The sequence below is a fragment of the Nematolebias whitei genome, chromosome 7 (assembly GCF_014905685.2).
Source record: "Nematolebias whitei isolate Nwh7 chromosome 7, NemWhi1, whole genome shotgun sequence".
Taxonomy (NCBI): domain Eukaryota; kingdom Metazoa; phylum Chordata; class Actinopteri; order Cyprinodontiformes; family Rivulidae; genus Nematolebias; species Nematolebias whitei.
In genome coordinates, this window is record NC_056504.1 from 9,839,719 (window position 1) to 9,860,429 (window position 20,711).

Genomic DNA, 20,711 nt, shown 5'->3' on the forward strand with positions numbered 1-20,711 from the left:
CCAGCCACTTATTGCTACTTGTCCCAACTTTTTTGGGATTTGTTGACACTGTGAAATTTTGAATCAACATATTTTTCCTTTAAAATGTTACATTTACTCAGATTAAACTTTTGATCTGTCATCTATGTTATATTACGAATAAAATATTGACATTTGCCATCTCCACATCATTGCATTCAGTTTTTATTCACAATTTGTTTAGTGTCCCAACTTTTTTGGAATCCGGTTTGTATCTTATGTGATTCTTGACTTGCCATTGTGTATTTGTTCCTCTCAAATCCAGCCGGTCGAAGCAAATGGCCACTTGTCCTAAGCCTGGTTCTGCTAAAGGTTTCTTCCTCATGGGGGAGTTTTTTCTTTCCACTGTCACCTTCATGTTTGCTCAAAATGAGAGATCTGTGATGGAATAAAACTAAAAACAGTCTGCTCCTCAGATAAAGTCTTAAATTATTATTTTTACATATGAATGTTTCTGTTCAGTGCCCTGAGATGATTTCTGTTGTGACTTGGCGCTATATAAATAAACTGAATTGAAAAATTGAATTGAAATGATTGACTAAAGAAATTGGACTTTTTCACGATATTCAATTTTTTTTAGCTGCACCTACAGTCTTAGATGTTTCTCCTGGGCAGTTTCTCTGACCACTGTGTGGTCTAACCTCTGGCTAAACATGTTGGAAGACAGGCAGCGGTCATAAATTCTTTCTTCTTGTGAAAAACACTTTCAGTAAAACGATTAAACTCTAAACTGATTAATTTGTTCAGATTGGTAAAGATCAAAGCTTACTTTTCCAAAATCATAGCCAATGCCTTTTCTTTTTATCATTACCTAAACACATTTAAAAGTTGTTGTTTTATTGCAGAGGCATGTCATTATTGTTTGAACAGGAAGTAATGAGCAACATATTTAGTCATAGGTAAAGTTTTTATAAAAGAAAGCAAGGCAATTGTCTTGGTCATGTATTCAGTTTCACACTTAACACAACTGGAAGCAGACTTTTATTCACATAACTGTTTTCTACTAATGATATGCTCAGAGTAAAGTATTGACCTGACACATCTACTGTGTTTTACTAACTTCTCATACAATAACTGACTGAACCCAAAACCTACATTTATAGCATTTAATTTTTGTTTACCTTACAGTTACAGCTTTTCTTCAATATAAAACTTTTTACCTTTTGATATCATCATTTTCCATAATGACATGGAAGAAATCTGCATAATAGGTCACAGCTACAGATGCCAAAATCCAGAAAACAGAGTGTTTGTTGATACGAGGGAGAGGTTTCACATCTTTTTCATCCTGACCTGAAAGGTTAAAAAAAAATGTTGAAGCTTTGAAAAGACTAAAACACCATGTATTCAACTGAAAATGTATTTAAAGACTTCAAAAGTATAAAGATTTAAGTACTGGGACTTTTATTAGCAATTTACTTGAAGAGAATTATAGCTAGTAACAGAAATGCAAACAAATTTTTGACTGAAGTCTGAGACATTTGCATCCGTTATGTAGATACTGTATGTAGACACGAAAGACAAAAATAATACTAACATACTAAGAGACAGTGTTTTATACACAGTGAGGAAAATAAGTATTTGAACACCCTGCAACTTTGCAAGTTCTCTCACTTAGAAATCATGGAGGGGTCTGAAATTTCCATCTTAGGTGCATGTCCACTGTGAGAGACATAATCTAAAAAAACAATCGGAAATCACAATGCAAGATTTTTTAATAATTTATTTTTGTGTTAATGCTGTAAATAAGTATTTGAACACCTGCCAATCAGCAACAATTCTGACCCTCAAAGACCTGTTAGTCCTCCTCTAAAAAGTCCACCTCCACTTATTATTTTTAATTAGAAGCACCTGTTTGAGGTCGTTAGAATCAGAATCAGTTTATTATTGCCATGTCAATGAACGAGGTTCACAAACTAGGAATTTGCTTTGACATAAAGGTGCAAAAAACAAAAAAGTAAAATAAAGTATAAAATGAAAACATAACATAAAACATGTGTACACCCATACAATAAAAAACAATTAAAACAAACTTGGAAAACAGTACAGATGGAGAATTCAATTATAATACAGATGTAATGTGACCAAAGCAGATATTATGAGGTAACATTATGAGTGTTCAGGAGTCCAACAGCAGAGGGGAAGAAAGTGTTCTTATGGCGGGAGGTTCTGGTCCGAATGGACCGAAGCCTCCTGCCTGAGGGGAGTGGTTCTAACAGTCCGTGTGCAGGGTGAGCAGGGTCAGCTGTGATCCGACCTGCTCGCCTCACAGTCCTGGAGACGCACAGGTCGTGGAGGGATGGAAGGCTGCAGCCGATCACCTTCTCAGCTGAGCGCACAACGCGCTGCAGTCTGAGTCTGTCCCTGGCAGTGGCCCCGGCGTACCACACCGTGATGGAGGAGCTGAGGATGGACTCGATGATGGCCGTGTAGAACTGCACCATCAGCTTGGTCGGCAGCTTGGCCTTCTTCAGCTGACGCAGGAAGTACAGTCTCTGCTGGGCCTTCTTGATGAGAGAGCTGATGGTCGGCTCCCACTTGAGGTGCTGGGTGATGGTGGTGCCGAGGAACCGATAAGAGTTTGCAGTGGTGATGGGGGTATCACTACAGGTGAGGGGGGGGCAGACGGGCTGTGGCTTTCCTGAAATCCACAATCATCTCCACTGTCTTCCGGGCATTGAGTTCCAGGTTGTTGCTGCTGCACCAGGTCACCAGCCGGTCCACCTTCCTCCTGTATGCAGACTCATCACTGTCCGAGATGAGCCCGATGAGGGTGGTGTCATCTGCAAACTTAAGTTTCACAGAGTCGTGGCTGGAGGTGCAGCAGTTGGTGTACAGGGAGAAGAGCAGGGGGGAAGCACACAGCCCTGTGGAAATCCTGTAGCTGCATAAAGACACCTGTCCACCCCACACAATCAGTAAGACTCCAACTACTAACATGGCTGAGACCAAAGTGCTGTCCAAAGACACCAGAGACAAAATTGTAGACCTCCACAAGGCTGGAAAGGACTACGGGACAATTGCCAAGCAATGGTGGAAAAAGATCAACTGTTGGAGCAATTATTAGAAAATGGAAGAAGCTAAACATGACTGTCAATCTCCCTAGGACTGAGGCTCCATGCAAGATCTCACCTCGTGGCGTATCATTGATCCTAAGAAAGGTGAGGAATCAGTCCAGAACTACACGGGAGGAGTTGGTCAATGACCTGAAGAGAGCTGGCACCACTGTTTCCATGGTTACTGTGGGTAATACACTAAGACGTCATAGTTTAAAATCATGCATGGCACGAAGGTTCCCCTGCTTAAATCAGCACACGTCCAGACCCGTCTGAAGTTTGCCCATGACCATTTGGGTGATCCAGAGGAGTCATGGGAGAAAGTTATGTGGTCAGATGAGACCAAAATAGAACTTTTTGGTCTTAACTCCACTCGCCGTGTTTGGAGGACGAAGAATGATGAGTACATCCCAAAAACACCATCCCTACTGTGAAGCATGGAGGTGGAAGCATCATGCTTTGGGGTGTTTTTCTGCACATGGGACAGGATGACTGCACTGTATTAAGGAGAGGATGACCGGGGCCATGTATTGTGAGATTTTGGGGAACAACCTCGTTCCCTCAGTTAGAGCATTGGAGATGGGTCGTGGCTGGATCTTCCAACATGACAATGACCTGAAACACACAGCCAGGAGAACCAAGGAGTGGCTCCGTAAGAAGCATATCAAGGTTCTGGAGTGGTCTAGCCAGTCTCCAGACCTAAACCCTATAGAAAATCTTTGGAGGGAGCTCAAACTCCATGTTTCTCAGTGACAGCCCAGAAACCTGGCTGATCTAGAGAAGATCTCTGTGGAGGAATGGGCCAAAATCTCTGCTGCAGTGTGAGCACACCTGGTGACAAACTACAGGAAACATTTGACCTCTGTAACTGCAAACAAACACTACTGTACCAAATATTAACATCGATTTTCACAGGTGTTCAAATACTTATTTGCAGCAGTAACACACAAATAAATTATTAAAAATCATATATGGTCCATCCATCCATCCATTTTCTTTACCCGCTTATTCCATTTTGGGTCACGGGGGTCGCTGGTGCCCATGTCCAACAATCACTGTGCGAGGGGCGGGGTACACCCTGGATGGGTCGCAAGTCCATCACAGGGCAAAATCATATATGGTGATTTCCGAATTATTATTTTTTTAGATTATGTCTCTCACAGTGGACATGCACCTAAGATGAACATTTCAGACCCCTCCATGGTTTCTAAGTGGGAGAACTTGCAAAGTCGCAGGGTGTTCAAATACTTATCTTCCTCCCTGCACCTACAACCAAATACAAAATGTACCTAATATTTACAAAAGGCGCATATCTTCTCTTCCAAATATAAGCTGTTTATTTCTTTTTTGAGACATGTTTTCCTGTCAGTAAGTTTCTAATCTCCATAATTTAATGGTTGATTAAACATATCAGGGCTTGTTTTTGGCTGCTGAAGTGGTTAAGCAGGCTAGAAGGCTGTTTAGAGTTCCCTACCATGGCTAGAACAGGCAACTAACCATACCTCTTCGTAAGTCAGATCTAAAGGTCTAGCTTGTAAAAACAAGTTGTCACAAGGACACAGCTTTTGTTCACAGACAAAACAATTAAGAGCTGCTGGATTTTTGTCAGTGAGGCTCTCAAAGTTGTATAATTGTCCACTTGTACATAGTGGCTACGAGACACAGAGCGGGCGAAAACATGCAATCACTCCTGTTATATATTTTTCATTACTGTAATGTGGATTGTAAACAAAGTTGAAGTTAGATAAGTTGCTTGCAAACACTACTGGACTAATCATAATAAAATTAATGACAGTTTAAAATGACACATTCAATGTCCGATCAGGACAAACTTGATAGAGTCACTGTTGCAAATTGTACTTGTAGGACTTAAATGCATTTGTTCAAGAGGCAGGTAGATGATTCACAAGTTTTTGTCAATTACAACAAAGGAGCAGGAAATTACAAAAGGAATATATAAATTAAGACTGGCAGAGTAAATTAAACATGACAAATAAGGATTTGGTAAAGGGGTGACTAAAAAACAAGAACTATGTAAAATGAGGGGAAGATAATGAAGAGACAATGAGCAGGTGTAATGATTAACAATCATCATCATTAAGGTTTTGGTTTTTGGACCCGAGCATCTTAGGAATACATTTTTCAGTCTTTCTCCCTCCTTAGATGACATTAATCTGTCCTCCAGCTCTAATGCTAAAACTCTTGGTGTTATTTTTGATCAGGACATGTCTTTTATCCCCCACATTAAAAACGTTACTAGAACCGCCTTCTTCCACCTGCGTAATATCGCCAAATATAAAAACATATCTAAAAATGAAGCAGAAAAAATGGTTCGTGCATTTATCACATGTAGACTGGACTATTGCAATGGCTTGTTATCTGGGTGTCCAAAGACTTCTTTAAAGCCGTCAGTTAAACCAAAATGCTGCCACCTGTCAGAGTCTAAACTGGAGATCATATCTCTAGTTTTAGCTTCTCTCCATTGGCTACCTGTCAAATCCAGAATTTAATTCAAAATCTTAAGGCAAACCTACAAAGCCCTCAACAACCTAGCTCCATCTTATATTAGAGATCTTATTATTCCATATTTTCCTAACAGAGCACTTCGCTTTCAGACTGCAGGCTTACTTGCGGTTCCTAGAGTTTCCAAGAGCAGAATGGGAGGAAGCTCTTTCAGTTATCAGGCTCCTCTCTTGTGGAACCAACTTCCAGTTTCCGTTGTGAGGCTGACACGTTGTCCAGTTTTAAGACTGGGCTTAAGACTTTCCTTTTTGATAAATCCTATAGTTAGGATTGGCTTGTTATGCTGCTATAGGCTTAGGCTACCGAAAAACAAACTATCCTCATTTCCTAAAATTAATTGTTAAAAATGAATAGTTTCTATTTGATAATCTTTCCATCTTAACGTGATTCTCGACTTGACATTGTGTAGCTGTTCCTCCCAAATCCAGCCGGTCGAAGGATTTGACCACTTGTCCTGAGCCTGGTTCTGCTAAATGTTTCTTCCTCATGAGGGAGTTTTTCCTTTCCACTGTCGCCTTCAAGCTTGCTCTCAAGATGAGAGTTCTGTGATGGAGTTAAATTCAAAGCAGTCTGCTCCTAGATGACTTCTGGTGTGACTTGGCACTATATAAATAAACTGAATTGAATTGGAGCTTCAGTGAGCAGAAAAAAACTACCAGGAAGACAAACCAGGGAACAAAATGAGCATGTACAAGAATCAATCAAACCAAGATGATTAAAAAAATCTAAACCATACCTAAAACAAGAGACATGCAAAACACAGCACCATATCCTCACAGTTTGTGTATGTGACACACATATCGTGCATAACACTGCTAAAAGTTAACTCTTATTATTCATGGTGGGGTTTTTTGCGCTGTAATTTTACCACAATTTAAGTTCACTTCGAACTAACACGTCAAATTTGTGCAACATAATAATTGGGTCATCTTTCAGGATTTATCATGAGTCTGACGGGAAAATGGCTAATAATTTAGCTAATTCAACATAACAGCAACATAACAATTTTGAAGCTTACTCTTTTCATCTTCGACAGTCGTGGTCTGCATAAGAAACTCCGCATCTTTTTTAAATCTGTTCCTCAAAGTGACAAACTCGCTGTCATTCAACATTTTGTCTCAACTCACATTAGCTCTAGAAGCTAACCAATGATTTAAAGGCACTTCCTGTTGAACGCGCAGTCGCTTGTTAATGACGCAATGATCGCGACTCTTGTAGTTTTTGTTTGACGCTGATAAGAAAACATCCAGAACGTCTAATAAGAATTTACATTTTTAATAATTTTTCAAAATACACGTTTATCTGTGCAAATTAAAAATGTGCTTTATCTGCCTTTCCTTCCTGGGATTCACGGTACTTTTTAAAGTTGGATTATATATATATATATATTTTTTTTTTTTTTTCATTTATTTTGCACTTTATGTGCATGACAGCAGCAACTATTCAGAGTTCATCTTTACTTACTATATAGTTTTACATAAAGCAAGAGTTTGACACTGCTGTCCTACTTTTAAACTCTGAAATAGACAAAAGAAGAACATGCAAACTGAAGAAAGGTGAATCCTTTATGGATCATTGCGTCTACGTTTAACATCAGCTTGAACCTCTAACAGTTAACCACTTCTGTACAGATATATTTAATCACGTTAAACTTACATTTAAAAAAACATGTTTAAGATAAATATTCTAATTAATAACTTTTTTGATGAACAGGTCCACCTGAGATGATTGGCAACAGTTGTTTATAAGAACTGTGCACCTTCTTGATGTTCTCTACAGCAAAAGTTGCATAGGGATCGTCACTAGTTTATTTTTAACATTAAAACACCTTAATAAATGTTATAGCCATGTTAAAAATCAAAATTAATAGAGTACACCAATACAACGTTTTAAGTCTGGTAATTGAATTAGTCCAAGTTAACAAATTTTACAAATACCAGTTTAGTGGAAACAAAAACTGTAGGTATGCAAATACATACCTAAGACTTATTGTTGCACTTTATAGTCTAAATTGACAAGTTCAGCTGTGATGTTGGTGCAATTCATCATCTTAATGAAATGAATATTAATTTCGATCTGATTCTTTACCCCCACAACAACAAAGGCAGGACTCATTTCAGTACTCTGTGTGGTCTGGATTAAAATACAAGAATTAAGCCCCACTGAAGCACAGTGGACTAGAAAACATAATTTTAATACTAGCAAATTTGAGTAACAGCTCGACTAAAACCAAGAGCAAGCAATATACTGTTACAGGTGCGCAGTGCGATGAATGAGCATCAGTGTTAAACCTGCTGGGATTAGAAGAGCTTCATAAAGCTGGGCTGATTTACTCTCAGTGCATGTGTGTGTGTGTGTGTGGAGATCGCTCATTCCAGCCGTGGAAATCAGAAAGCATTGAAACTTCACCTGAGGCTAACACCAAGCATCTTGATTCTATGGAGCTTCTGTGTCTTCAGCCAAGTGAACCCCGTTCGCAGCGCGGAGGAATGCGCATTAGCTTCGTCCCATGTGAGAGTCCAATTCACCTCGGGCGGACCTCTCCCATTTCCCTTCCCCCACTCCAACATCCAATCCTACAGATAAGGTGCCATTTTGTGGCCTTACCGTGCGCGTGGAATGTGCAGAGTAATCTTCCATCAACATTGTCATCTTATACATCAAACAGCACTGGCACGTTCTAGGTAAGCTGGTATAAATTACACTGACCAGGTCCATTGCATAAAACCATTTAATCTTTAGGACCGTGTCAAAGGTATAAAAAAAAAAAAACCTACAAGCCAGGGTTGCAACAATACCATTTTAATTTTAAAACTCTACAAGCATGCCTATATAAGGAGAGTCTACTTAATTAGTTTGACTCGATCTTTCAAAACTCTGAATTTGGGATTTTTGTTGATCTTCTGGTTAAAAAGTGCAAATACTTCCTCTTCTGTCTTAATATTCCTGTCACCAGTGAAAGAGTAATAGGCTGCCAAAATCTGCAAAAGACAAGAAAAAACACCACGGGCAATTCTTTGAATTATATTTAGAAGTTGGCTGTAAAAAGAAGAAGACGCACGCTGGAATCATTCTCTGTGTGTCGCACCTTTTTCCTGAGTTTCTTCACCGACAGCTCCTGGTCCGGTGCCTCTCTTAGTACTGCTCTGATGTTTCCTTTCCAGTTAAATTTGCCTTTAGATGGAATCAAAAACATAAATCAAATTCCTGTCCAGACTATTTTGACCAAGGCTTATTGGACAGATGTGTACAAAAATGCAACGGTGACATCTGCTGGCTTTATCAAAAACACTTTTTTTAAGCACAATGCCAATCGGAAATCTGAAGTCAAAGAATATGGGGGTGAATATGCTTTAATTCATGAGTTAGTTCATATGCAGAAAAAGAAGAAGAAGCTTTATTTAATTAGATCTGAATGAGCACAAGTCATAAAAAAGCCATGTTACCCTGAGAGGCAGCTTGATCCTCGGTCTCCTCAGTCATGAGAACATTGGAAGCTTTATAAAATCAAAAATGATGGAAAGTTTTACATTAAACTGCAGCTTCATACACTTCTACACTATCAAAGGAAAAAAGGCCTGATTACAAACAGCATGTTTTTATTAATCACAGAGTAAGAGACAGAGAGTCGGTGAAAATTTGACTTACTTTTTGTTTTCTTAGCACAAGTTGGATTTTCAGCACCATTCTCATGCTGCCCTTCATCGTCAGCTTCTTCATCTCCACATTTTCTCTTCCTGTTCTTTGTTTTTTTGCCAGTTTGGTTGTTTTCGGGCTCTTGAGCAGCTGGTGTTTTATCACCCATCGCAGCCTTCTTGTTCTTTTGCTGACGGGCCTCTTTACGTTCCCGCTTGTTTAGCTTCTTCTTTTCCTCAAACTCTGGTTGGCCATTTTGGCTTTCAGTTCCATTAGTGACTACTCCGTGTTCAGCTGGGAGGCCTTTGTTCGTATTAGTTGGCTGTTTGGTCTCAGAAGCCTGGAAGATGATGGGTAATAAAAATTACTTAAATACAAAAAAAGTTTAAAAAAATTAATTAAACTTCTGACATTTTTTCTTTTTACAAACAAGTAAAACCAAAACCGTACTTAAACTTTTTCCAAACATCAGATTAACCACTTCATTAACTAGTGATAATTCAGTCTCTCAGATGCTGTACAGTTTAGTGGTTTTCTTTAAAGCTTTTTTTAAGGCACACTTCTAATATTGATGACTTGAGCTCTATGTGTAGCAGTATTTGCGTTCAGCACATGATTAGACAGTAAAATAAACAAGGTACATTTAGGACAAAGATTTTTGACAATATGTATCGCAGAGTATATTAGTACTCATTTTAGTACTTGTCAAGCACGCAGTGGTTGAGGAAAACAAAGTGACAGTAAATAAAGTAGCTAGAAATATAATTTTTCTTCAAGTTTAAACTAGGGGTGCACCAATTTAACGGCCCCGATTTCCTTAGTTTTGGGAAATCGACTGATACGTGCATGAGAAACCGATTTTACTGATTTTTTTAGTTTTAACAACAATTGTCTAAACTTCATTTATATTTCAGAGCGCTACCTCATGGCCAGTTAAAACAAGTTTGTATTGCTTCTAGGATATTGTTCAAGGGTATGTTTTTCCAATAAATTAATATTGGAAAATCGAAGGTGCATTTTGACCTTATAACACCCGACAGTGTTGCTTATAAAAGAAAATCGGTATCGGCAGGTCAGGCTTTTTAGAAATCAGTGATCAGCCAGAAAGCTGCAATCGGTGCACCCCTAGTTTAAACTTATGGACAGTCAGTGGGTTCAGTAGGACTGGTAGCAAAAACAAGAGCTCACTCATCAACTTTGCTTTGTAAGAAAAATCTTGTACTGCAGTTAATCAAAAAAGCTACAACTGACTGAGGAAAGTTTGTTAAGTGTAATAATTTCATTCATAAAACAACTGATATAATGCAGCTAAACCAGTTAAGAAAATGAACATGCCATAAAGGTATTTGTTTGATAATGTAGCTGCAGAAGTTAAGATGACTGCTGAGAAGAAAACGATACTAATATGGAACTATCAGATTTCCAGAGCAAGTGCTGCTCCAAAGAAAATAGCTGCAGATGCTGTCCGATCCGTCCACCCAGACTCGGTTGGCCTTTTGGTTCCTCCAGGCAGCCGGACCGCCCGAATGCTGGGCAGAACTCCTCCCAGAGTGATGGTCACTTCTCCCAGCAGCCTGCAGGTGCAAGGGGACGATCAATTCCTTCTGCTGTCACGAGCCGTGTTTCGTGCTAGTTCCAGGATCTCAGTGCTCAGGCACTCGAGCACAGCAGGCAGGGAGAGGGGAATTCATCTACAGAGCCTCCTTTTCAACTCATTTGAGATTTGGGGCTGTAGTTGAGATATTATTTGAGCTTTTGAGATGTTAATCAGCTGCTGTTGGTTGTAGAAAACTGCCTTGTTGCCATGGTTACGCATCATAACAAATGTCCAAAACTAAAAAAGTTTCAGTAAAAATCCTTCCAGCTGCACAGCGTCTGACACCAGAGGAAACAATCATCCAAAAAAACGTGACCCACATCCAGAAAAAGAGGAATTAAAGTTTCCAAAAGCAAAATCTCAAAATGAAAGCAACAGAGCCGCTCCAACATGCAGCCACCTTGAGCGGCGCAACTCTAGAACTCTACATTTTTTTATGTAGATAATAAAAAATGAAAAAAAAACCACATTAAACAATAGTAACTTACACTATCAGCAGCAGTAATTATGTCCCACACTTCACCATGTAGACTAGCGTTGCCTATTTTAAGACTGTTTTTCATCCAGTTCTTAAAAGAGAAAAAGAAAAATGATTACTTAAAGGTCACATTACACCAGCATTTTCTCACACAGGAAATAACACTGTCTACGAGGTATTCTGACTGTAAAAAATATATTGTTACTCTTTCTAGTGTTACTAACCTGAAACTTGGCTTTCTTCCTCGGTACATTATCATATGTACTAACTTGTCTGAGTACATCTTTCAGCTTGGCACTAACACCAGGTTTGTTCATGGCTTCATGTACTCGCTGAAAGGAAAAAAGATACAAAAAGAATTATGAAAAACCTTTCATAATCAAAGCCTACTAACTTTACATGATATGTTTACCTGTATCCACTGTTGCTGTTTCACATCTCCCTTGTTTGCCTTGGCCTCATAGCCTTTGCCTCCATACTTCTGATCTTCACTGATACATTTTATGTGGTTTTTGTAGTCATCGCCCCTGTAGGACACAAAGACAAACACCACTGTGTCAGTTGAGTGGGGAAGGTACTTCAACTAAAAACATCTTGGAAACAGACAACAGCATTGTAGAAACTTGATCATTAATTACCAGAAGTCTTTTCCACAGTCGATACAGGACAGGACTTGACACCCACGACACATGTTCACATGCTTCTCTACCTGGGCTTTTTTCAGGGATTCGCCACACGCATTGCAGGTGAAGAAGACCATTGCTAAAACTATTTCGTCGATATCAATCACTTGAGACAGTCCAAATTGATCAAAACTACGTGTAAAGTTTGTAAAATCCTTACGCGTAAGCAGGACACAAGCTAACGAATATCCAAAATCTGGCGAATATTACAAATTACCGGTAATAAAATACGTAGAGATATAAATATAGTATAGTTTGTATAAACAATACTATTTAAAAACGTATAATCGTTGCTACCGTTAAACTAAATTTGTTTTCTTTCGAGTTCGCATTTGAAATTGAACGTTCGGAGTTTCTAGGTGGCAACTTTTCAAAACACATGTGACACACTTCAGTTCTACATCGTCAGCGCTCCGTAGGCAATAACAACTGAAGAATGGTTCCGAGGAAGACTGAAACAACGTTCAGTGCCTAAACTAAATTATGCTAAACTAATTTATTAATATTTATTTTACAATTTAGTTTGTAATAGCCAATAAAGGTTACACATATGTCGCATTATTACTGTTTATAGTATCTACATGATTGTTCCGTTAGTATCGTTTAAAATAGACGCTGCACCAGGAAATGACGTCATGTTATAAAGTCGAAAGTGACCCATCATCCCAATAAAAGGTAGGAACGCTTTACTGCAAGTCTCGTTTTTATAAATAAAAATAATAAGCTAGGGACGTGAAGCACTTATTTGTGGTCGAAAATATGACGATTTAAAAATAAATAAATGTTGTTTTGTTAGCGTAGCATTGTTGCTAGCGCCAATTTGTCGTTTGTTTTCGTCCAATTTTTGCCTGGGTGGTCTCGTAGCTCGGGCTCAGTGGATTCTCGATTCTGCGCAGTTATTAATGAGCAATATAAAAAAGTGCTGAAACTTAAGAAGTGTCTTAGTTGTATCAGCTGACTAACGGAATATAAACGAATTTCATGTAGTCACTCTATATTAAACTGTTCTAGTTGTCTTTCTTTTTTCCTGCCCTCCCCATCAGATATAGAAGTTGCAGCAGCTGAGGGACCATGATGGACTCCCTGTCCAGCCACAGCTCCTACCTCCTCCAGCAGCTCCAAGAGCAAAGGATTCAGGGCCTTCTCTGTGACTGCATGCTGGTTGTCAAAGGTGTCTGCTTCAAAGCACACAAAAACGTCCTTGCTGCTTTCAGTTCTTATTTCAGGTAGAAATATATACAAAGATAATTTCACAATTACAGTTAATATTGCTGATATGTTACATAAAACCATAATTTGGAAATTGTATGATTTTCCAGATCTTTGTTCCAAAACTCTCCAAGTCAGAAAAATGACGTGTTCAACCTGGTTATCCAGGATGTCAGTGGCATCGGCCAGATCCTGGACTACATGTATACCTCCCATCTTGACATTAACCAAGACAACGTGCAAGCCCTCCTGGACATTGCTCAGAGCTTGCAGGTTCCAAATGTGCAGAGCATGTGTAATGCTTTTCTCAAGCCCTGCCCTCCACCCGTGGAGATGTCTTCATTTACTCTCCCAGGCATGCTAAGCTCCGACCACGACTGCCTTTTGGGAAGTAGTCTTCCTCATGATGTCGACCTCCACTGCCCCTCTGAATCTCAGCGGCCCGGCTTTTACAGTGACATGGACCACACAAGAAGGACGCCAGTTTCTTTGCCTAATAATAGCTCAAACTGTGACTTACCTAGCAGCTCTCAAGCACCTGCAGAAAAACAGTTGGTTCATGGCTATAAGCTCCGTAACTTCTACAGTAAGCAGTATTTCAAACAAAGTGCTATGCAAACCAACAGCGCAGTCTCAAATCAAGGCCCAGGCCCCTTGGTATTAACCGAGGAACAGCAGTGTCAGCTTGGAATGAACCAGGGAGGTAGTAATGCCCCTGTAAGTTCAGGAAACACAATGCCGTCCAATCCTGTTACATCTGTAACAGTGGAAAAAAATACAATTTCATCTTTGACACCTTCAGATAATCTAAACGCCCCTAACACTGACTCATCTGATTCCATGCTTAACAAGTTGGTTCGCCCCAAGAAGGCTGTATACCTGAAGAAATATAACTACCTCTGCTCTCAGAAAGCTCTGGAGGAGATGGGCACTGAGTCGGTCATTGAACCCATCCAGAACTGTCCTAAAGCAAGTAATCCAGGTGAGCCCTTGACCCAAACTGAAGCTCCAGAAGCTTCTGTGGAAGGCAGCCCTGCAGGCAGAGAGGAGACTTCAGAGATTATAGACGCTCCACTTCCCAGTCCTCCACCTGTAAACCCAAAGGAGATCAGCATGAAGCCTGTGTTAGAGCCTTCACAGCAAACAGGACACAAGCAGTATAGTTGTGACGTCTGTGGGAAGATCTTCAAACATCCGAGCAATCTGGAGCTGCACAAGCGCTCACATACTGGTATCACTTAATCCACATTCTTAATTATCCCAGTGATAAACAGCAACATCATTAATCCTACAGCTATGACAGAAACTTACATACATTTTCTGTTGCAGGTGAAAAGCCGTTTCAGTGCAGTATTTGTGGAAAACACTTCTCACAGGTATTCCCTGGTGCAAATTTTAATTTTGACACAATTCTTTTCTGATGGTTGGTTTGTACCAAGATAGAAAAGTGACTTTTGTTTCCTTACAGGCAGGAAATTTACAGACACATTTGCGAAGACATTCTGGAGAAAAGCCATACATCTGTGAGTTATGTGGTAAAAGGTAACGTTGATCTGTTTAATCATTTCTACAGCTATATGAGTCACCATTAACAGCTTTGTTTTGTTGATATTTCTTTACTTTAAAAAAATATTTGTAATTCATTCAGAATCGTTGCAATTTACTCTTCAGTTTGTGATTTCTTTTGTCTTTAATGCTGAACTTACCTGGAGCATATTTTTTATTTTATTTCAGTAATACCGTACTTTCTGCCGTACACGTTGCATCGCCGTATAAGTCTCATCAGTCCAAATATGTCTAATAAAATGGAAAAAAAACATAAATAAGTCGCTTTGCCGTATAAGTCGCAACTATTATGTGTCACAGCTGATGTTTGTTATTCTTCACCGCTGACCACCCGGAAACGTGGGCCGGTGTTGTGCCAAAAATCGATTGGCTGCCAAATGGCAGCTGCGGGAGCATGCACGGGAGGACTTTAACAAGAATTTAACAAGATAAACACTTAAAAACAATTATTTGTTTGCTTGTAATTATAGCAAAGGTGTATATCAATTTAACTTTTCCTAATAAATGCACTTTGACGGTCAAATCAGCTGCATTTCAAAAGCCGATTTGCGTGTGGAGGGAGGACTTGCTGTGCATTTCTTCAGAATTTAACAAAATAACCACCTAAAACAATTATTTATTTGCTCGACATTATAGTAAAGGTGTGTCTCAGTTGAACTTTTCCTTAATAAATGCACTTTGACGGTCAAATCAGCTGCATTTCACCTGGGCAGAGCGGTGAAATGCAGCTGATTTGATGTTTGCTCCAGGAGTTCCAAAGCGAGACGAAGGTTGCCTGTATGGCAAGCCAAGTGTCTCATTAATAGCCACAATTACCTATTAATGAGACACTTTGCTTGCCATATTACTCGAGCGCCCTCTAGTGGCTGAAAATGGTAATGTTCAATATTTTCCATGTCAGAATGAATGAAATCATCAGATCTCAGCCAAAAATTGGGTTATAAACAAATCGCTTCACTGTCTTAAGTCGCAGAAAATACGGCAAAAAGTACGGCAAAAAGTACGGTAGTAATATTTTAATTATAAGTCAGTGGTAGGAATAAACAAATTCAAGTGTAGCACTTTGTTATTACTGTATGATGCTGGCCAGTAGTAGTTAGCCTGAACTTTTATTTTTAATGTCCTAAACTGAATATTTATCTTTTTTCCAGCTTTACTGCAGCGGGGGATGTCCAGCGCCACAAAGTGGTTCACACTGGAGAGAAACCACACCTGTGTGATATATGTGGTCGAGGTACATCGCTCTCATATTGCATTTTTTTCTGACCTGGTTGTCTTTTTCTTCTAACTCAATAGAAGTTTTAGGTGCTTATTCTAAGGGTCAGCTAGAAAATGACAGGTTGTTTCTAAGAGAGATGTTTCTCCTTGTCATGTGTTTTGTTCAGGATTTAACAACTTGAGTAATCTCAAGGAGCACAAAAGGACTCATGCAACAGAAAAGACCTTCACCTGTGACCAATGTGGAAAATCTTTCAACACCCACAGAAAGCTTCTGAAGCACAGGGCTCGTCACGCTGGAGAAAAACCACACAGCTGTGCCACCTGTGGTAAGGATCAGTCTCTTTAAGTACCGCTCGGCAACAAAAGCTAAAGGCAGGTGTGTGTTCATTGGATGTGCATCTACAACTGCTTAATTTTTAACTCAACCTAATTCAAGATGAAACCAAATGGCTTTAACTCAGCCAGTTTGACAGAAATTGAGCTGACATTTGGTGTGACAGCAGCTGAGCATTGTCCCAAACATAATTTGAGCACATCACATTGTGCAGTCTTGGCTTAAAACTTTGCTGTTAATATTTGGAGTTAGCTTTTTTGGTCTGTTAGCAAAATATCTATGAACACCTGGACAGATTTCAGTGCAACTGAGTAACTCGGTAACTATTAGCTGTACATGACTAAATGATTATCTTTTGGAGTCAGCCTAGTTAAAGATGTTGACCACAGCTGAAGTGCTAACAGATTATGGGAGATCTTGCACGATATTCAAGTTTCAAGGTAACTTTACTGTCATTTGCATCACATGTGGTACATGAGGTAAAACGAAATTGTGTACCCAAGTTTCCAGTTACACACAAAAATAGCAACAATATAAAGTATAAAAAAATAAATTGTATATAAGGATGTTAGATATATGCTAAACTAGGCCTGTCACGATAACAAATTTTGTTGTGCGGTTAGTTGTTTCAGAAATTATTGCAACGATGATGTTGTTTGGAGACCGTTTTGAACTAATGTAATGATAATGACATAATAATGCAAGTACATCCTCTCAAAGATCAATAAACTTTAATTTCAAAAGAACACTTAACACTGGAACTGGAAAATAAACAAAAAACAAAAATAATACTGACTCTCAGTCTCCGTTAACAAAAAAATGCACATGAATAAAATCTAAATACAACAAAAAAATGGAAATAAAAACTACATTAAGCCAAAACAGTAAAGATTATGAAGTCTGTAAACTAAATTGCCTTTCAAAAAATAATAATCATTAGTTTTATATAGAGAAGACGGGCAAAACTGCCAGTTTTATAAACAAAAACTGCTTTGGATGATTGTGCTTTAGGTGCACGTGCAAGTTGGTTGTATTGCTGCTCTTAGTTGCTACAGTTTTATGAAAAATGCGACATACTGTCTCGCAAAGGTTCAGCGGTTCGCCTCGGTCATTTGGTTTGAATCCGAAGCGTTCCCACACTGCTGCTGCTGTTGCATTCAACTTTGAAACTAATTCCATTTCTTTCTTTAGCTTGGGGCTCTAATGCTGCAGAGATACAAGACGATGTGCCTTGGCAGCTACCTGACACGATAGTTCACTCCCCCCTTACGCTAAGAAAAGAGAGAGGGAGGGGTCAGTGAAGAGCACCGGGGTGGAGCCTTTTGTCATCCAGAGTCTTCAGTAGAAAGAGAGAGATGTGAAGAAACAATAAAGCCAATAAATGAAAATTATTGACCTCGTTTAACTTTATCATGCAATTATTGTTTATTGCGACAAACCTACACTAAACAATAATAATATAATAGAATATGGTGTATGAAACAGCAGCCTGAACCTGAGTTTGTTTGTGAGCAGAGAGGTATGAATATAGCAGCTTAAGGTAAGAAATCAGCAGCATGGATAAAGTGTCAAATCTCCAATTAAAGTGTCATTACAGTGATTATTCTGGTTAGATTCATGAGTCTAACAGCCTCAGGGTAGAAGCTGTTCCTCAGTCTAGTGGTTTTACACTTAATGCTCCTTAACCTCCTGCCTGAGAGGACCAGGGCAAAAAGTGTGTGTGCTGGGTGAGTGGGGTCCTTCATGATGCAGGTGGCCCTCTTCCTGCATCTGGAGGTGTAAATGTCTGTGGTGAGACTGACTCCAACATCTTCTGTGCAGCCTTCACCACTCTCTGCAAAGCTTTTCTTTCTGCAGCTGTGCAGCCTCCATTCCACATGTTGATGCTGGAGCACAGGATGCTCTCCACTGCACACCTGTAGAAGGAGGTGAGGACTGAGCTTACCAGACCAGCTCGTCTCAGCCACCTGAGGAAGTAGAGGAAATATTAGTTAATTAATATTGCAGTATTGTATGAAATGATGCATGTCATTTTCACGGTTTGACAAAAACAGTGACAAATCTGTCATTTATCAACATAAAACGATCTTAATCTAAAACTTTGTCATGAACGGTGGCAGGTGCAGGTATTCCTTCAAGGAATGCTAAGCCTTTATTTATTAAACGTTATTCACATTGTTTTTTATTGCACAGGAATTAAAGTTTAAAAATAATTATCTTTTTACATGTTTGAGTAAAAAATATGTTTGTCTTTTTCAAATGTGCAATTGTCAATTTTTATTTTCTGGATACAGAGAACAGGAGTAACTCTAACTATCCTGCTAACATGTTATCGCAGCCTTTGAAATATTTTACTCACTCTTTGAAAGTAGGAAAATGTGTTTATACACAGTAAAAAAAGAAAAAAAAAATATATATATGTGTGTAGGTTTAATTTAGATCTACTATTGAGACAAGAAATTAAATTAATATTGAAGAACCCAAATGTGATATTTTAGAGAGGTTTAGTTTATTGTTTCAAAGTCAAGTAAATGAGTAGTAATATTTATTAAATTGAGCTTCATCGCTCATGTTATACCTGGTACGTATGAGCCCTGATTGTAAATATTGTGGTGCAACATATCTTACATTTAGTATTTGTTGTTTTATGCAGGGAAGTGCTTCATTGGCTCAGGAGACCTTCAACGTCATATACGCTCACACACTGGTGAGAAGCCCTATATCTGCACTACATGTGGAAAGAGCTTTACCCGTTCTGCTATGCTGAGGAGGCACAGCAACATGCACTGCAAGGGGCCACCAGTTTCAAGCCCGGTGACGGTGGACGCCGAGCAGACACACAGCTCAGATGGAGCTGCCTCCTTCTCCAAACCGGTCGGCCTGAACAAACCACCTGCTGCTACCTCTGAGCAACACTTCTCCACGATGATGCCCAACACAGAGTTAGATAAGCCCTCACCGCCCAGTCCTTCATCGCCACAAGCAACACAGCATATAGAGACTCCACCTCCCAGCATGCACCTCAGCCCAGCGTTGACATCTCTTCCAGAGCTGCGCTCCCTGGTTCCCCATCACCTCCTGTCATCCAGCCACCAGGAGAGAAGTGCAGCTCTCCTCCCCGCAGACCGCATCAAGCTGTCCAAGCTGCACGAGACTCCAGAGATCGTTTATGGTCCTTACATGGAGAACGGGAACATGTCCATTGACAGTGACCCAGCAGGGAGACCCTACCTGCCCCCCACAGACAATTCCTTCACAGGGTCAAGTAGACCCTACAGGTCCAGTGAAGGCCAGTTTATCTCCAGTGTAACTTTGTGGGGTCTGGCCATGAAAACGCTGCAGAATGATAATGACATGGAGCAGTGAAGTCATCACGGCCAGATCACGCTGACATTTTTTTTTCTCATATTCAGTTGTTGAGGTGGATTTTTACCACTGTGATTTTGATCATATTTAAAATGGACCCATGTCATATATAGCCTTCCAATACAAAACGTTCAGTTATTTAGAATCATAAAAATAACAAAACACTGTTGTTGTTGTTTTCTGTATACACTGCGCGCACTTTAACAATAGTTCTCACAATACAGCTGTATTTTCATTATCGTTAAAACTGAATTATATTCACACAACAATAACTTATTTAGATTCTATTTATTATAAGTCTCAGTGGTCTTGATTAAACAGCTTTTAAAATGTTTTTACCTGTATCGATTAAAAACTGGTTGCGTTTTATGAACGTATAATGAAACAAAAACAGATTATTTCTAAGTTAAATGAGTTCAAGAACTGTGTAAACAAATGCACAACAATTTATTTTGTAGCCTTGCTCTAACGTTCATATAAAAATAAAGAAAACTGTGAATATGGTTGAAAATCACCAGCACTTTGAGTTTTTTTTTAAATTCACTGATAAAAAGACATGACGTGATTATTTTTTTCTTTTTTGCTCCTTTGTCTAAAGAAATAGGTGGTATGATCAGAACTAACTGTGTCAATTTATTTGTTTTATTTTTCAATAGAAGCCACCACAGAGCAATTTAAAAAAGACATAAGTTCAATTAATGATTAAGTAAATGTTTAAAAATAGCAATTGACAAAAGATGAATTATCTGGCCAATTCACAAAATTACATAAAGTATTTGGTTTGGTTTTACCCCAGTGTTTACATCTTAAATAATGTCGAGGGAGTCCAGGTAACTAGAGGAAATTTACCTTTCAACACAAGAGACCGTTTGCAGCAGACTGTGACCATAACTACAAAAACAAATGCGTGCATTTCAATTAAAACAACAAAAAGGTTAAGTCATGGCAGGCTGACAAAGTCCTCTGGATGGGAGAAGAAACATTACTCATTTAAAGAAACTGGTCCAGATGACACGATTTAACC

At 39.1% G+C, this 20,711-nt stretch overlaps 3 protein-coding genes across 3 annotated transcripts in view; 1 reads left to right on the forward strand and 2 right to left on the reverse strand.

The window, feature by feature from the left end:
• Window positions 1-6,781, reverse strand: part of tmem128 (transmembrane protein 128) — a 21,164-nt gene extending 14,383 nt beyond the window's left edge. Inside the window, exons 1-2 of the mRNA XM_037679238.1 lie at window positions 6,616-6,781; window positions 1,179-1,311 (exon numbers count right to left, since the gene is read on the reverse strand). Coding sequence (XP_037535166.1) covers window positions 1,179-1,311; window positions 6,616-6,709 — 227 coding nt within the window. The 5' untranslated portion in view covers window positions 6,710-6,781. The remainder of the gene's footprint in view (window positions 1-1,178; window positions 1,312-6,615) is intronic.
• Window positions 6,782-8,345: 1,564 nt separating this feature from the next.
• Window positions 8,346-12,236, reverse strand: lyar (Ly1 antibody reactive homolog (mouse)). Its single transcript, XM_037679239.1, has 8 exons — window positions 11,947-12,236; window positions 11,721-11,835; window positions 11,533-11,640; window positions 11,319-11,399; window positions 9,246-9,573; window positions 9,044-9,094; window positions 8,686-8,771; window positions 8,346-8,578 (listed from the first exon to the last, which is right to left on the reverse strand). Exons 1-8 carry the CDS (start codon window positions 12,066-12,068, stop codon window positions 8,441-8,443), a joined length of 1,029 nt encoding a protein of 342 aa, XP_037535167.1. The 5' UTR covers window positions 12,069-12,236; the 3' UTR covers window positions 8,346-8,440.
• A 403-nt stretch (window positions 12,237-12,639) lies between these two features.
• zbtb49 (zinc finger and BTB domain containing 49) lies at window positions 12,640-19,687 on the forward strand. Its single transcript, XM_037679111.1, has 8 exons — window positions 12,640-12,666; window positions 13,035-13,217; window positions 13,311-14,431; window positions 14,530-14,576; window positions 14,669-14,742; window positions 15,918-16,000; window positions 16,152-16,313; window positions 18,975-19,687. The coding sequence occupies exons 2-8, from the start codon at window positions 13,063-13,065 to the stop codon at window positions 19,685-19,687; spliced, it is 2,355 nt and encodes a 784-aa protein (XP_037535039.1). The 5' UTR covers window positions 12,640-12,666; window positions 13,035-13,062.
• The last annotated feature ends 1,024 nt before the right edge of the window (window positions 19,688-20,711 follow it).

Coding starts and splice junctions, on each gene's coding strand:
- lyar (XM_037679239.1), bottom strand. CDS start 12,068: ATGGTCTTCTTCACCTGCAATGCGTGTGGCGAATCCCTGAAAAAAGCC. Junction 11,400..11,532: donor GGAAGAAAGCCAAGTTTCAG/GTTAGTAACACT, acceptor TTCTCTTTTAAG/AACTGGATGAAAAACAGTCT. Junction 9,095..9,245: donor TTGTGCTAAGAAAACAAAAA/GTAAGTCAAATT, acceptor GATTTTATAAAG/CTTCCAATGTTCTCATGACT.
- zbtb49 (XM_037679111.1), top strand. CDS start 13,063: ATGATGGACTCCCTGTCCAGCCACAGCTCCTACCTCCTCCAGCAGCTC. Junction 14,432..14,529: donor GCACAAGCGCTCACATACTG/GTATCACTTAAT, acceptor TTTCTGTTGCAG/GTGAAAAGCCGTTTCAGTGC. Junction 16,314..18,974: donor ACACAGCTGTGCCACCTGTG/GTAAGGATCAGT, acceptor TGTTTTATGCAG/GGAAGTGCTTCATTGGCTCA.